The sequence below is a fragment of the Nomascus leucogenys genome, chromosome 8 (assembly GCF_006542625.1).
Source record: "Nomascus leucogenys isolate Asia chromosome 8, Asia_NLE_v1, whole genome shotgun sequence".
Classification (NCBI taxonomy): domain Eukaryota; kingdom Metazoa; phylum Chordata; class Mammalia; order Primates; family Hylobatidae; genus Nomascus; species Nomascus leucogenys.
Genome location: NC_044388.1, coordinates 104728178 through 104744393, shown reverse-complemented (window position 1 = coordinate 104744393; position 16216 = coordinate 104728178). Strand labels below are relative to the sequence as shown.

The window sequence follows — 16216 nt, the reverse complement described above, 5'->3', positions numbered from 1 at the left end:
AGCATCCACCCTGTGTCAGATATAAACATCAGTAAGAGCCAGCCATTGCTCTAGGATCTCAGTCAGCAAGCTTGGGGGCTTTCAGGAAACCAGCAGTCACCTGTTTCTCCCTCTCCCAGCCCAGGGCTGACCCCTCACCTGTGGAACCTCTGTACTTCATGGGCGCTGCCCAAGAGCTGGCTCCGTTCCTCGGCCAGCTGCTGTAGGGACCGCCAGCGCTCATTCAGCTCCTGCAGGACAGCAAAACATCAGCTCCACTGCACTCCCTCTCCTGTCATGCCTCCAGTCAGACTTTGGGAAAATGACTTTGCTTGAAGGAGATGCTAGGGCACATATAATTTCCTGTTTCCAACCTTCCTCGCTGAATAAATTAGTATACAATATTCCAGTAAGAGCCAACCAAAACTAGCTGTGCTTGACAGCTTTAGCACCCACAAACACCTGACCTAGGCATCCCCTCTGAGGCAGCAGAAGAGACACAGCTGACTTTGCCTTACTCTCACCTCCTAGCCTGGGGCCTGGCAGGTAGCAACTGCTTCCTAAGTCACAGCTGCGTGGAGAAATCCCAGCGAGTCTGCTGCCTCCCAACACCCAATCAGCAGACTCTCAGCCAGAGCAGGCCTGGGAAGAGCCGGCATGCCACAGGACCTCACACTGCAGGCGGCAAGGAAGCCGCTCACTGCATTCCTGAGACTGTGCTCCTTCCAGCTCCCTGCCCTACTGGAAATCAGAGGGAAGGCTTGCTCCACTGTTGAGAACCGGTGGGCTCTTGACCAGGAAAGCCACCACGCTACCCAGCAGCCATGAGCGTGCTGATGTTTACTTAGGACATGCTTGGACCCAGCAGAGTTGAGATATGTCACAGGTCACCCGGTTGACAAGAACAAGAGCTCTGCTGTAGACAGGGAAGGAAGATAGTAGAGAAAACCAGGAGAGATCAGAGGAGCTGGTCACTGCTTCTTACCTTGATGGAATTAAAGGTGGCCACGGTGTGAACCATCAGACGAGCAGACTAGGTAGGGAGGAAAGCAGAAGGCAAAACTAATCAAGTGTCTGGCAGTTAAAGATCTGAGCTGCAAGTGTCATTGACGAGGTCCCTGTGATCAACCCAAATTACCTTAAAGTGATACTGGCAACATTCTTAACAGAGACATCAGTAGAAGTGTCAACTACCAGAAGGTCATGAAAATACCCAAAGTGCACAATTAGACTCAGCTGAGTAATTAATTTTATCTGATGAAGAGTGAAAAGAGAATGGTAAAAACCACAATTCTAGCAGCTACTTGGACAGAAAAATACCTAAAAGACTAATGATTAGTGTCATTTTCTTGTCTATACTACAGGAGAACATTCCAGGAAAAAAAAAACCCTAAATTTAACAAATGCTGGCAGCTGAGACTGTTTAACGGCCAGGAGCGCTAATAATCACTTTCACCTCCAATTATAGTAACTGGGTTGCTGTTCTTTTTAACAGTATCCCCGTTGAAGGGCAACGGCTTTACCAGAGGGAAAAAATAAAGCAGTGAATTAGCCTTCAACAATGTGCATTTCAACAACGCAGCTTTCAACAACATAGATACCTCTAAAAATCTGAAGTCCCTTAGGGCTAGGCATGGTGGCTTATGCCTGTAATCCCAGCACTTCGGGAGGCCAAGGTGGGTGGATCACCTGAGGTCAGGAGTTTGAGACCAGCCTGACCAACGTGGTGAAACCCCGTCTCCACTATACAAAAATTAGCTGGGCACAGTGGTGTGAGCCTGTAATTCCAGCTACTTGGGGTGGCTGAGGCAGGAGAATCACTTGAACCTGGGAGGCAGAGGTTGCAGTGAGCTGAGATTGCACCACTGCACTCCAGCCTGGGTGACAGGGCAATACTCCATCTCAAAACAAAACAAAACAAAACAACACACCTTCTCCCCTGTATTCTTGGTCAGGGATGGCCCATTCTGGTTAAGCCATATTCACACCTGGATTTGTCCAGAAAAATGTCTACTGTAGTGGGGAAACATCTCATTCCTCCCTTTACATCTCTGTATTGGGCATCTCTGAAGCCTTTCTTAGGCCACAGGATAGAGGCCAGGCAGATGGTGAATGAAGGCCTGCCCTCCTTTACATGTGCAGTTGTTCTCGTGTTCACGTCATTTCCCTTTGGACCGCCTCTTACTGGTGGGACCCTGCCAACGACAGTGCTCCCTGCCACAGCACATCCGGCACCCACACGGGTAATCAATGCAACCTAACTGTACTGAGCATTTGACAAAGACACTCTGCTTTTGTATATTAAGCATCACATTTTAAGAGTTAACAGATTCGGAAAGAAACCAGCCCAAGCAAGTCCAGAAATGACTAAAGACTTAAGACAAGCTGAATATTCAGAGAAAGGCACACCAGAAAAGGACATATTTCATGATCTCGCAAAACTCTTGAAAACAATAATTTGCAAAGGAGTTCTTACCTTCCACGGGGAGGCTGTCTTGGAATCAGTTTCATCCTATTCAAAGGAAGAGGAATTTAGGCAGCCAAGCAATTGACCATGAAACAACAAAGCACCTGGCCTTTCCAGCTAATGACTCTAGTTTCCCCCAGGGGAGATCCCAGCTATTAAAACATTAACCAAAACAGCATTTTCCCTCCATAGTTTGGCTGGTAACAAACTACAAGGCTGGTTAAGAAAAATTAAGCCAACAAACAGGAGAGAAAAATTCCAATTTTTTATCCAGTACAAGAAATGGACAGAATAAAGAAATTTAATAAGAAAACCACCAACTTTTCTTTATGTTGTACTCATAAGACTGTCTGCAAAGGGGTAATAAACAAACCTAAAGATAGCTATAGAAAAAGTTTTAGAAAACTGAAGAGACAAAGACTTTTTTTTTTTTTTCCAGAGCTGTGCTTTGTGTTGCATGCCTGTTGTCCTAGATACGTGGGAGGCTGAGGTGGGAGGATTGCTTGAGGCCAGGAGTTCGAGGCTGCAGTAGGCTATAACTGCAGCTGTGAAAAGCCACTGACCTCCGGTATGGGCAACAAAGCAAGACCCTATCTCTTAAAAACAAAACAAAACAAAACAACTTTTTTTTGTCTTTTGGAGAATGGCAAATAGAAATCAATTTCTGGGCCAGGCGTGGTGGCTCACATCTGTAATCCCAGCACTCTGGGAAGCTGAGGTGGGCGGATCACCTGAGGTTGGGAGTTCAAGACCAGCCTGGACAACGTGGTGAAACCTCGTCTCTACTAAAAATACAAAAATTAGCTGGGTGTGGTGCCACATGCCTGGAATTCCAGCTACTCAGGAAGCTGAGACGGGAGAATCGCTTGAACCTGGGAGGTGGAGGTTGCAGTGAGCCAAGATCACACCACTGCACTCCAGCCTGGGTGACAGAGTGAGACTCCGTCTCAAAAAAAAAAAAGATATCAGTTTTTGGTGTTTTCCACAAATCTTTACACACAAAAGGCATCTGAGGTTCCGGAACAGCAATTCTGATGAAGTTCTTGGCTTGATATTCTTCCCAAGATTTAAGTCCTTTTTATGTTCAAGATCCACATGCAGCACCCGAAACTTACCCTGGGCATCATGCCATACACCTCCTACAAGGAGAGAGAGAAACCAGTTTTATTATTAGAAGAAATGCACATCTCTCAAGAATATTCATTATGGCCAAACCTGGAAACACAGGAGAGAATTCCAAAAAGACAAATGGAAATGCCAGTCCAAATGTCCAGCAGAGCTTCAAGTATTTATATATAAACCTTTTCTTTGAGGAACTTATGAAATTACCATTAGTTAATGCCTATATAAACATTAAATATTTAATGAGCTTACGGAGAAGACAGGAGCCCCCCCCAAACCAAATGAAAGTGAGGGATATTGGTATAAAGAAGTTAATCAAAATGGTTTTGGTCACGTAGAGGACCTGACCTACAGCCAAGTCACAATTCTGTGTTATAAAACACTGCTTGTTGGGCAGTGACAGACACAGGAGGAACAAAGCTGCATCCTTACAGCAACAGAGCCTCACTCCAAGATGGAGACACCTACCTGTTGTTGCACAGCCTGCACCTCCTCTGCCATGAGACCTTCAGACTCCAGGTCTTCAGCTACCTTGTTAATGTCCTTCAACCGTGACTCATTGGCCTTCAGGTCCTTTAAAGCAAAAGCCATAATAACTAAAACCCAAAATAGCAAGCCAAAGTCAAAGGAGACATAGTCACAAACTATGGCTTGAAACTTTAAGGATTCTTCTACAAGGGCCTACCAAAAAAAAAAAAAGATTAAAAAAATAAGCTATGGCTGGGCACGGTGGCTCATGCCTGTAATCCCAGCACTTTGGGAGGCCGAGGCAGGCGGATCACCTGAGGTCGGGAGTTCGAGACCAGCCTAACCAACATGGAGAAACCCTGTCCCTACTAAAAATACAAAATCAGCTGGGTGTGGGGGCCCATGCCTGTAATCCCAGCTACTCAGGAGGCTGAGTCAGGAGAATCGCTTGAACCTGGTAGGCAGAGGTTGCAGTGAGCTGAGATTATGCCATTGCACTCCAGCCTGGGCAACAAGAGCAAAACTCCATCTCAAAAACAAAACAAAACAGGCCGGGTGCAGTGGCTCACGCCTGTAATCCCAACACTGGGAGGCCGAGGTGGGTGGATCACGAGGTCAGGAGTTCAAGACCAGCCAGGCCAAGATAGTGAAACCCTGTCTCTACTAAAAATACAAAAATTAGCTGGGCGCGGTGGCAGGCACCTGGAATCCCAGCTATTCAGGAGGTTGAGGCAGGAGAATCGCTTGAACCCGGGGTGGGGCAGAGGTTGCAGTGAGCCAAAATCGCACCACTGCACTCCATCCTGGGCAGCAGAGCAAGACTCTGTCTCAAAACAAAACAAAAACAAAACAAAACAAAAAAAGCTATAAGGATCTGTTCAACAGGTATCCCTATGGATTGGTTTTCCCAGTCCTCAGATAATTATTGGACTCAAATTTACTTCATTAACTGTAGTTTTTTCGTTTTTTATTTTTTTTGGAGACAGGGTCTCGCCGTCACCCAGGCTGGAGTGGAGTATTACAATCATGGTTCACTGCAGCCTCTACTTCCCAGGCTCAAGCAGTCCTCCTACCTCAATCTTCTGAGTAGCTGGGACTACAGGCACACACCACTATGCCCACCAAATATTTTTATCAAATAAAGACTTTTTTAAAACCTCTTTTTGGTTTTAAAGGTGTGGTGGCTCACACCTTTAATCCTAGGACTATGGGAGGCCAAAGCAGGAGGATTGCTTAAGGAGTTCAAGACCAGCTGGGGGCAACATAACCAGACCCCTATCTCTACAGAAAAATTTTTTTTCTTTTTTTATTTTTTTTCTCTAATGAGACTCAGTCTCACTCTGTTGCCCAGACTGGAGTGCAGTGGCGTGATCACGGCTCACTGCAACCTCCGCCTCCCGGGTTCAAGCGACCTTTGTGCCTCAGCCTCCTGAGTAGCTGGGACTACAGGCAGGTGCTACCACGCCCAGCTAATTTTTGTATTTTCAGCAGAGATGGGTTTTCGCCATGTTGGGATTACAGGCGTGCACCACTGGGCCACGCCAGAAAAATTTTTCAATTATAATAATGGATGTGGTAGCCTATGTCCATAGTCCCAGCCACTCGGGTGGCTGAGGTGGGAGGATCACTTGAGCACAGGAGTTCAAGGTTACAGTGAGCTATGATCATCCCACTGCACTCTACCTTGTGTGAGACAGTGAGACCCTATCTCTAAAAAATAAATAAAAACGAGATAAAATTTTAATGCACAGTTACTATAGGAGAAAGAAGCTCTCCCTCCTCATTTTAATTTGTTGTAAGAATCCTTTTACGTGGTGGAATGGATAAACAATGTGTAGTATATCAGGCCAGGCACGGTGGCTCACGCCTGTAATCCCAGCACTTTGGGAGGCTGAGGCGGGTGGATCACAAGGTCAGGAGATCGAGACCATCCTGGCTAACACGGTGAAACCCCGTCTCTACTAAAAATACAAAAAATTAGCCAGGCGTGGTGGCGGGCGCCTGTAGTCCCAGCTACTCAGGAGGCTGAGGCAGGAGAATGGCGTGAACCTGGGAGGTGGAGGTTGCAGTGAGCCGAGATTGCGCCACTGCACTCCAGCCTGGGCGACAGAGCGAGACTCTGTCTCAGAAAAAACAAACAAACAAAACAAAACAACAAAAACCAAAAACAATGTGTAGTGTATCAAACAGTGAAATATTATTCAGCAATAAAAAGGAATGGAGTACCAGTATGTGCCACAAAAAGGATGAACCTGGAAAACATTATGGGCCGGGTGTGGTGGCTCACACCTGTAATCCCAGCACTTTGGGAGGGCAAGCTGGGCAGATGGCCTGAGCTCAGGAGTTCGAGACCAGACTGGGCAACATGGCAAAACCTTGTCTCTACAAAAAATACAAAAATTAGCTGAGCATAGTGGTGCATACCTATAGTCCCAGCTACTCAGGAGGCTGAGGCAGGAGTATCACTTGAGCTCAGGAAGTGGAGGCTGCAGTAAGCCGAGACTGGGCCACTGCACTCCAGCCTGGGCAACAGAATGATACCTTGTCTCAAAAATAAATAAAAGAAAGAAAATATAAACAAAAGAAGCCAGTCACAAAAAGTCACATAACGTGATTCCATTTATATAAATGTTCAGAATAGGTAAATCTGGAGGCAAGCAGCAGAGGAGTGGCTGCGTGGGCCACTGGGGTTAGGGAGAATGGCAAATGAATGCTTAAAGAATATGTGGTTTTCTTCTGAAGTGACAAATGTTTCGGAACTAGAGGTGGTGGCTGCTAACATTGTGAATGTACTAAATACCACTGAATTGTACACTTTAAAATGCCTAGCTTTGTGAATTTACCCCAATTAAAAAAAAAAAAGAGTACTTTCACATCTGTTGTAGTTTAGGCTTAGAAAAAAGTTCTTATAACAACATGTAGAGAACATAGCATATCTTTCCTTAAAACTAAACTCGTCCAAAAAGGTTTCAATTAAAGTGTTTTAAAAATAGCTACACAGGCCAGGCGTGGTAGCTCATGCCTGTAATCCCAGCACTTTGGGAAGCTGAGGTGGGCAGATCACTTGAGGCCAGGAGTGCAAGACCAGGCTGGCCAACATGGCAAAATCCCAGCTGTACTAAAAATACAAAAATTTGCCAGACGTGGTCGCGCGTACCTGTTAATCCCAGCTACTCGGTGGCTGAGGCATGAGAATCACTTGAGCCTGGGAGGCAGAAGTTGCAGTGAGCTGAAATGGAGCCACTGCACTCTAGCCTGGGTGATAGAGTGAGACTGTCTTGAAAAAAAAAAAAAAAACTGAGGCCAGGTGCGGTGGCTCACACCTGTAATCCCAGCACTTTGAGAGGCCAAGGCAGGCGGATCACCTGAGGTCAGCAGTTTGAGACCAGCCTGACCAATATGGTGAAACCTCGTCTCTACTAAAAATATAAAAACTAGCCGGGCATGGTGGCGAGCTACTCCGGAGGCTGTGACAGGAGAACTGCTTGAACCTGGGAGGAGGAGGTTGCAGTGAGCTGAGATTGTGCCATTGCACTCCAGCCTGGGCGACCAAAGAGAGACTCTGTCTCTAAAGGAAAAAAAAAAATTGGAAAAAAAAAAAAAGCTACATAGATGATGGAATATAATCTATGTAATTTGCATTCCAGTAATTTGCAGTCAGAAATCAAGAGACTCTGGCCGGGCACAGAAGCTCATGCCTATAATCCCAGCACTTTGGGAGGCTGAGGCGGGTGGATCATCTGAAGTTAGGAGTTCGAGGCCAACCTGGCCAACATGGCGAAACACTGTCTCCACTAAAAATACAAAAATTAGCCGGACATGGTGGCGGGCACCTGCAATCCCAGCTACTTGGGAGGCTGAGGCATGGGAATCACTTGAACCCGGGAGGCAGAGGTTGCAGTGAGCCAAAGTCATACCACTGCACTCCAGCTTGGATGATAGCGAGAATCCATCTCAAAAAAAAAAAAAAAAAAAAAAAAAATCAAGGGACTCAAATCTTTAAACAAATTTTCAGCTGAGCCCTAAGACTGCCCATACCTTCTGGAAGTCATCAAACTTCTTCTGGAGCACCTCAACCTGCTCCAAGTCTGCACCGACCTCCTCACTTGTCAGAGCAGCTTCCTTCTCATTGATCCATTGCTGTAGTTCATTCGCTTCACGGAACAACATAAACTTCTTACAACTCTTCTCCAACATGCCTTTACGCTTCTCACCCAGTTCCAGCAGAGAATGATATCTGATGGAATTCAAGAGGGTGACAAGAGGGACAAGGAAGGCAGTTAGCTGTAGATGCTAACATAAAGGCAAACCACGAGGTGTCACCAAGATGTGGATTCCAGGCTACGAGTTTGTAATGATGATGCCCTAGTAACAGAGTTATCAGATGAAGACGAGGATCCCAAGTACCCACGCCACAGCCTGAGAGATATGCGCACACTGTACTGTTCACAACTAGGTGGCTAGAACAGCCAGGCACACTTATCCCCAGGCCAATTCTGCACTTATAACAACACAATCACAAGTGACTGAAACCAAGCGCTTAGCACAGTAACACAGGGTTCATGCAACTACAGTGGAGAGATGAAATGAATTTGCTGGGCAGAATGTATACAGAGGGTTTTTTTGTCTTTTATAATTCTCTGAATAGCCCCAGGCTGGGGTGAGGTGGGGGAAGGTACACTGAGCTTTAAAATATCCTCATATAGGATGTTTTATCTCCATATTAGTAGGACATTTCTAAAATGATACATTCAGCTCTCAGAAAGTTTTGGCAAGTTCAGAAGGAAAATCAGGCACAGTACTGAGTATCTGTGCCATTCTGTTACTTGAAAGATTTCTTAAGAATCAAGAAATATTCTAACCCTCGGGAACTAAAATACAAAAGGCTGAAATACTATCTTTGAACACGAAAACAACAAACAATAAAAAACTAAAAGTTAAAAAAAACTAGAATCACCATCAAATCTAAGTGTCCCAAAGTGAAATAAAAAAGCAATGAGTTACCAAGAATCAGAGCACTTTAACAGAAGCATATGATTTCCTTCCTACTAAGGAAAACTATAGAACAGGCCTTCAGGTTTGCTGCTGATAGTGGCTGGTCCACCACAAAAACCAACAGGAGGGGGAACCAACACCACTCTGAACACACAGCTGCACATGGAAGCAACCAATGAGATAAGCAGTCATCGACCGACACAGCTGCACTGCGACCTCTTCCCTTGTGAGCCAAAGCTGCTGCACAGACAGGCAGTTCCTCCCACCACCTCACTTTCTGGATGGACAAAGGCCTTCAAGAGAAGCGGCAGAGGGAGAATGGACAGGGTAGCAGTGGACATTGGTGCTCTGTAAGACTCTCAGCCTACTCACAGTTCTTCCACCTGCTTCATACGCAGAGATACACTGCCGGCCTCCTTAGTTATGCGTGTCCTGCACAGAGGGGGCACAGCAAAAGCATGCACAAATTAGTGGGATTAATCCACAGGGATGAAAGGCAGCAGCTCCGACTGGTGCCATGATGGTGGATGCTTAATGTTGGGAAACTATGGAGTCATTCAACAGCTCTAAGGAGCAGTCTAAGTCATGAGTGAAATGACAGTAAAGAAATAGCAGGAAAATTAGAGGGTTAGTTCACCTTCATTTTCCTGGCAGGTCTGCCATGCTTAAGGCAGATTTTCCTGTACTGAAAACACTGGTAACTTCACAGAGCAAGGTCAGGGAACAGACTGGACTACCCTTAGAAAGAAATTTTACTGAGTGCTAACAGGCAATTTAGCCACGTATTTGATCTACTTTTTCCTCTTATATTTATGACCCAGACTACTGGTAAGAATACAAACCAAGGCCAGGCATGGTGGCTCACGCCTGTAATCCCAGCACTTTGGGAGGCCAAGGCGGGCGGATCACGAGGTCAGGAGTTTAAGACCAGCCTGGCCAAGTAGTGAAACCCCATCTCTACTAAAAATACAAAAATTAGCCGGGCATGGTGGCACATGCCAGCAGTCCCAGCTACTTGGGAGGCCGAGGCAGGAGAATCGCTTGAACCCAGGAGGCAGAGGTTTCAGTAAGCCAAGATCACACCACTGCACTCTAGCCTGGATGACAGAGCGAGACTCTGTCTCAAAAAAAAAAAACAAAAACAAAAAAACAAACCAAAACCTCCCGTTCTTATCTCTGTAGTAACAGAATCTACAAGTGGACAAATAACTCTGATCTTACTGAGGATCACTGGAGCCCAAAAATTCCACTACTCTACTCAAACTCTAGTGGGAATGTATTTCCTGGATATTTCCGAAGTGTCCAAAACTGCTGATTCCACTAGTGGAGTCAGAAATACCCTAAAGGAGGGACACAGGGCAATATGGGGGCTCAGCTAGAGGAAAGAGGACAGAGCCATTTCATTACAAAATTCCATTCTCAGAACTCAAAGCTATGCCAGACAGAGAAGCTCTGAAAGCAGCTTTTCAAAGTGGACAGAGCTGTAGGGGTGTAGAATATCTGAAAATCCAATTTCAAAAAGCATCTCGAACCAAAAGACAAATGGCAATGATTAGAAAAATTCGTTAGGAAAAACTCATGAACACTGGTGGAAAAAAAACAAAGCAATGTAAGTCATCAGTCAGGGGTTTGAGACCCACACAGGGAGGTCTGTGGGCTCAAAGTGGGGCGGAGACAGCAGGAGGCGTGCAGGTGGGCTCCAGGAGCCTCAGGACACACCTAAGCTTCGGCCCATGTGGAACAGAGTATGCCTATGGGACGCCTAGCCCTTGCGGTCCCCGGTGGCATCCTTACTGATTGTCAATCTGCTCCTGCCGCAGTGCTATGCTGCCTTGCTCCTCCAGGAGATTCTCCCGGGACGCTGACTGGGCGGGGTCCAATTTCTTCACGTAAGCAGCCGGCACAAAACCCTGACGATCGTTCACTTCCACTTTCCACCAATCCTAAGGAAAAATGAGGGAGAACTGAAAGTAAATTCCTTCTCTGAGAGGGAGAATCCAAGGTCATGTGTGTGCACACACACGAGAGCGTTGTTTTAAGAGGTCCAAAACGGCCGGCCCCGGTGGATCACGCCTGTAATCCCAGCACTTTGGGAGGCCGAGGTGGGTGGATTACGAGGTCAGGAGATCGAGACTATCCTGGCCAACACAGTGAAACCCCGTCTCTACTAAAAAAAATACAAAAATAATTAGCCGGGCGTGGTAGCGGGCACCTGTAATCCCAGCTACTCGGGAGGCTGAAGTAGGAGAATGGCGTGAACCCAGGAGGCAGAGCTTGCAGTGAGCCGAGATCGCGCCACTGCACTCCAGCCTGGGCATCAGAGCAAGACTCTGTCTCAAAAAAAAAAAAAAGAGGTCCAAAATGATATTAAAGTCACTTTACATGAGGTTTGATAATTCAGTCCCTTCCTCACCTGCCACACCTGCCGAGGGTCACAGACAGAAGAGCAATGCTGCCTGCCACCAAATCCAGACTTCTCTCTGCTTAGATGCTCCAGAGCTGTGCTATCTAACACTGTAGCCACCAGACACATTTGCCCACTTAACTTTCATTGAGTTAGAACTCTTTTTTTTTTTGAGACAGAGTCTTGCTCCATTGCCAGGCTGGAGTGCAATGGCATGATCTTGGCTCATTGCAACCTCTGCCTCCTGGGTTTAAGCGATTCCCCTGCCTCAGCCTCCCGAGTAGCTGGGACTACAGGCGCACGCCACCACGCCCAGCTAATTTTTTGTATTTTAGTAGACACGGGGTTTCACCATGTTGGCCAGGATGGTCTCGATCTCCTGACCACATGATCCACCCACCTCAGCCTCCCAAAGTGCTGAGATTACAGGCGTGAACCACCATGCCTGGCTTTTTTTTTTTTTTTTTTTTTTGATTAATATAAATAGAGATGAGGTCTCGCTATGTGCCCCAGGTTGGTCTCGAACTCCTGGGCTCAAGCGATCCTCCTGTCTAGGCCTCCCAAAGTGCTGGGATTACAGGCGTGAACCACCATGCCCGATTTCATTGAGTTATAATTCAATTAAATAAAACACCCAGTTGTACTAGCCATATTTTAAGGGCTTACTATCACACATAGCTAGTAGTTACTGCAGAGGCAGCACAGACACCTTACATTTCCACCATCACAGAAAGTTCTACTGGGCAATGCTGCTCTTGAATAAACCAAAGTTAGACCACAAGTTGGTTTAGGTTTAAAATAGAATCAATAGAAAGATAAGAATCACAGGTTTCCTCAAATTATCATGACAAGGATAAATAAGGTGTGGGAATGGGAATAAATTGGCTCTTAAAAATGGCCAAGGACATTTCTCCAGCTTTAACTAAAACAGAAGGCAGGCCTCTTTCAGGATCAATCTGTGGATGCTTCAAGGCCACTGTCAATTCAGAGTGTGTTAGGGAAGAAAGGCTGGTGGACCAGGATGGATTTATTATTTTCATTATTTAGCCTAGAGAAGACAAAGCCTGTGGGGTGAGGTCACAGCTGTCTTCAATGATCTGCTGGGCTGAGATGTAGCCTGCAGTCTGGAGTAAGAACCAACAGGTCGGCCGGGTGTGGTGGCTCATGCCTATAATTCCAGCACTTTAGTAGGCTGAGGCGGGCAGATCACGAGGTCAGGAGATAGAGACCATCCTGGCTAACACCGTGAAACCCCATCTCTACTAAAAATACAAAAAATTAGCAGGGCGTGGTGGTAGGCACCTGTAGTCCCAGCTACTCGGGAGGCTAAGGCAGGAGAATGGCGTGAACCTGGGAGGCGGAGCTTGCAGTGAGCCAAGATTGCGCCACTGCACTCCAACCTGGGCGACAGAGCAAGACACTGTCTCAAAAAAAAAAAGGCCGGAAGCAGTGGCTCATGCCTGTAATCCCAGCACTTTGGGAGGCCAAGGCGGGCAGATCACGAGGTCAGGAGATGGAGACCACGGTGAAACCCCATCTCTACTAGAAATACAAAAAATTAGCCAGGCGTGGTGGTGGGCACCTGTAGTCCCAGCTACTCAGGAGGCTGAGGCAGGAGAATGGTGTGAACCCAGGAGGTGGAGCTTGCAGTGAGCTGAGATCGCGCCACTGCACTCCAGCCTGGGTGACAGAGCAAGACTCTGTCTCAAAAAAAAAAAAAAAGAACCAACAGGTCCAAGTTATACAGAAAGCAAACTTTGGCTTGTCAAGGACAAAAATTCCACCTAGAGACACTCAATGGTGAAAATAAGCTATCCTTCTGAGTGTGATTATCTATGCTTCTTGCAGGTATTCAAGAAGACAGATTAACTTCTTGATCATACACAGTACTGCATAAATGTATGTCACGTGGGGGATCGGTGAGGAAACTTCTCTCTTTGAATTCTAAGGCTTCTCATTTCAGGGAGACATGCAACCCACACAAACCCAACTGAGCATACGTGGAGGTGCTAGTGTGGAACAAACACACAGCCACTCTCTGTGCCTTGCCTTGTTGGTGCTGTTGAGTAAGGTAAGGATATCTCCTTTCTTCATGGTGACCTCTCGGGGACTCTTCTCCTGATAGTCGTAGAGAGCCAAGACCAGCTCCTTCCCAGTCTCGTCATCCATGGGGGCCACTTGTTGCTAAAAATCCAAAGAAAGGGAGGAAGGGCAGACATGGTAAAAACATGTCCGCGCTGTCATCTAAGTACAGAGCAGATTCAAATGTCACCAGCTGTACCAAATGTACCAAATATACACTCATGAGAATTCTTCACTGAAGCTACCAATAAAATCTGATCCAAGAACTTTAAATTTTTGGTATCTTTAAAAAAAATCTCATTTTGTCTGGGCATGGTGGCTCATACCTGTAATCCCAGCACTTTGGGAAGCTGAGGCAGGCAGATCACCTGAGGTCGGGAGTTCGAGACCAGCCTAACCAACATGGAGAAACCCTATCTCTACTAAAAATACAAAACTAGCCAGGCGTGGTGGTGTATGCCTGTAATCCCAGCTACTCAGGAGGATGAGTCAGGAGAATCACTTGAACCTGGGAGGCGGAGGTTGTGGTGAGCCAAAATCAGGCCACTGCACTTCAACCTGGGCAACAAGAATGAAACTCCAAAACTCTATCTCAAAAAAAAAATAAATAAACAAAAAAATAATAAAAAATCTCATTTTAAAGTAGGGCCGGGTGCGGTGCTCATGCCTATAATCCCAGCACTTTGGGAGGCCAAGGCGGGCGGATCATGAGGTCAGGAATTCAAGACCAGCCTGGCCAACATGGTGAAATCCCATCTCTACTAAAAATACAAAAATTAGCTGGGCGTGGTGGCGGGCACCAGTAACCCCAGCTACTTGGGAGGCTGAAGCAGGGTAATTACTTCAACCCAGGAGGCAGATGTTGCAGTGAGCCAAGATCATGCCACTGCACTCTAGCAAGACTCCATCTCAAAAAAAAAAAAAAAAAAAAAAAAATTTAGCTGGGCATGGTGGTGAACACCTGTAATCCCACCTACTCAAGAGGCTGAGTCAGGAGAATCCCTTGAACCCAGGAGGCAGAGGGTGCAGTGAGCCGAGGTCATGCCATTGCACTCCAGCCTAGGCGATGGAGTGAGACTCTGTCTCTAAATAAATCAATCAATCTTATTTTAAACTCTGTAAACCTTTGTGTCACAAGAGTTAATAGCAGAATCAAATGGGGCCTATGATAGGAACACCTGCTGACAGTATCTGGGTCCTTCAAGGCCTCCCTCCAGTAACCCATAAACTGTTACAAGTTTACCCGGCAGGACTGTGCTTGTTCTCGCAAAGCCTGGATGCTGCTGCCGTAGGCACTGAGATCTGACATCAAAGCTTCGTGTTTCTTCAGTAGAGCCTGAAACCAAGACCACACATGGAGCACTGCACAGGGGCTGAAGCCTCCCATCCTCCACTGCCTCACCAACCTGCCATCCTGCCTCAACAGCCTTTCTCAGTTGCGCAATGATGTAATCACCTCCTGCCCTTCTTACAGTGCTAATATCATTTTCAAAGTTTTTCAGGATTCCCATCTTTTGGGACAATCATATATATTATGATTATAGCCTACTCATCCTGGTCTAGGCACAGTGGCTTATGCCTGTAATCCCAGCACTTTGGGAGGCTGAGGCAGGCAGATAGCTTGAGCCCAGGAGTTCAAGACCAGCCTGGGCAACATACTGAAACCTCATCTCTACAGAAAATACAAAAATTAGCCAGATGTGATGGTGTGTGCCTGTAGTCCAAGCTACTCAGGGGACTGAGGCGGGAAGACTGCTGAGCACAGGAGGTCAAGGCTGTAGGGAGTCGTGATTGTGCCACTGTACTCCAGCCTTAGTGACAGAACGAGTGCAGTGCCTCACGCCCGTAATCCCAGCACTTTGGGAGGCTGAGGCAGGCAGATCACTTGAGGTCAGGAGTTCGAGACCAAACTGGCCAATGTGGTGAAACCCCATCTCTACTAAAAATACAAAAAAAGTTAGCTGGGTGTGGTGGCGGGTGCCTGTAATCCCAGCTACTCAGGAGGCCGAGGCAGAAGAATCGCTTGAACCCGGGAGGCGGAGGTTGCAGTTATCCGAGATCATGCCACTGCACTCCAACCTGGATGACAGAGTGAGACTCTGTCTCAAAAAAAAAAAAAAAAAAAGGAAAAATTCAACTCATTCTAGTTTTTGTGAAGATTGCTAAGAGCTAGGTACAGGAACTATACCTAGACCTTTATGAATAAAATTTGAGAATTTTAGTCAAAAATCAGATAACCAGTAAAAAACCAAGTACATCTATGTATATATGTGTGCATGTTGGTATGTGGGTATATGTGCACACTGGTATGTACATGTGTATGCTGGTATGTTTGCAGGTATGTATATATGTATGTGTGCATGTTGGTATGTTAGTATGTATGTAAGCACATATATGGTTTCACACAGATGAAACAAGGGTGACAAATGTTAACAGTTGAAGGTCAGTGACAAGTTATCTTCTCTCTCCTTTAGGTATGATTAAATTTTCATAATAAAAAGTGAAAAATGGGCCAGGAGGGGTGGTTCATTCCTATCATCCCAGCATTTTAGGAGGCTTTGGCAGGAGGATTGTTTGAAGCCAGGAGTTTGAAACCAGATGGGACAACATAGTGAGACCCTGTCTCTACTAAAAATAAAATTAAAATTAAAAAGCGTAGCCAGGCCTAGTGGTACCTGCCTATAGTCCCAACTACTTGG

At 46.2% G+C, this 16216-nt stretch overlaps 1 protein-coding gene across 4 annotated transcripts in view; it reads right to left on the bottom strand.

The window, feature by feature from the left end:
- The window catches only part of SPTAN1 (spectrin alpha, non-erythrocytic 1), a 78175-nt gene that overhangs the window by 28001 nt on the left and 33958 nt on the right, over window positions 1-16216 (bottom strand). For 2 of the 4 annotated variants that reach the window (XM_030817949.1, XM_030817946.1), the window contains exons 20-29: window positions 14761-14853; window positions 13485-13619; window positions 10826-10974; window positions 9404-9463; window positions 8075-8273; window positions 4037-4141; window positions 3562-3585; window positions 2456-2491; window positions 965-1012; window positions 139-230 (exon numbers count right to left, since the gene is read on the bottom strand). In XM_030817949.1, the coding sequence (XP_030673809.1) occupies window positions 139-230; window positions 965-1012; window positions 2456-2491; window positions 3562-3585; window positions 4037-4141; window positions 8075-8273; window positions 9404-9463; window positions 10826-10974; window positions 13485-13619; window positions 14761-14853 (941 nt within the window). The remainder of the gene's footprint in view (window positions 1-138; window positions 231-964; window positions 1013-2455; window positions 2492-3561; window positions 3586-4036; window positions 4142-8074; window positions 8274-9403; window positions 9464-10825; window positions 10975-13484; window positions 13620-14760; window positions 14854-16216) is intronic. The other 2 variants (XM_030817945.1, XM_030817947.1) reach the window with 1 other exon arrangement.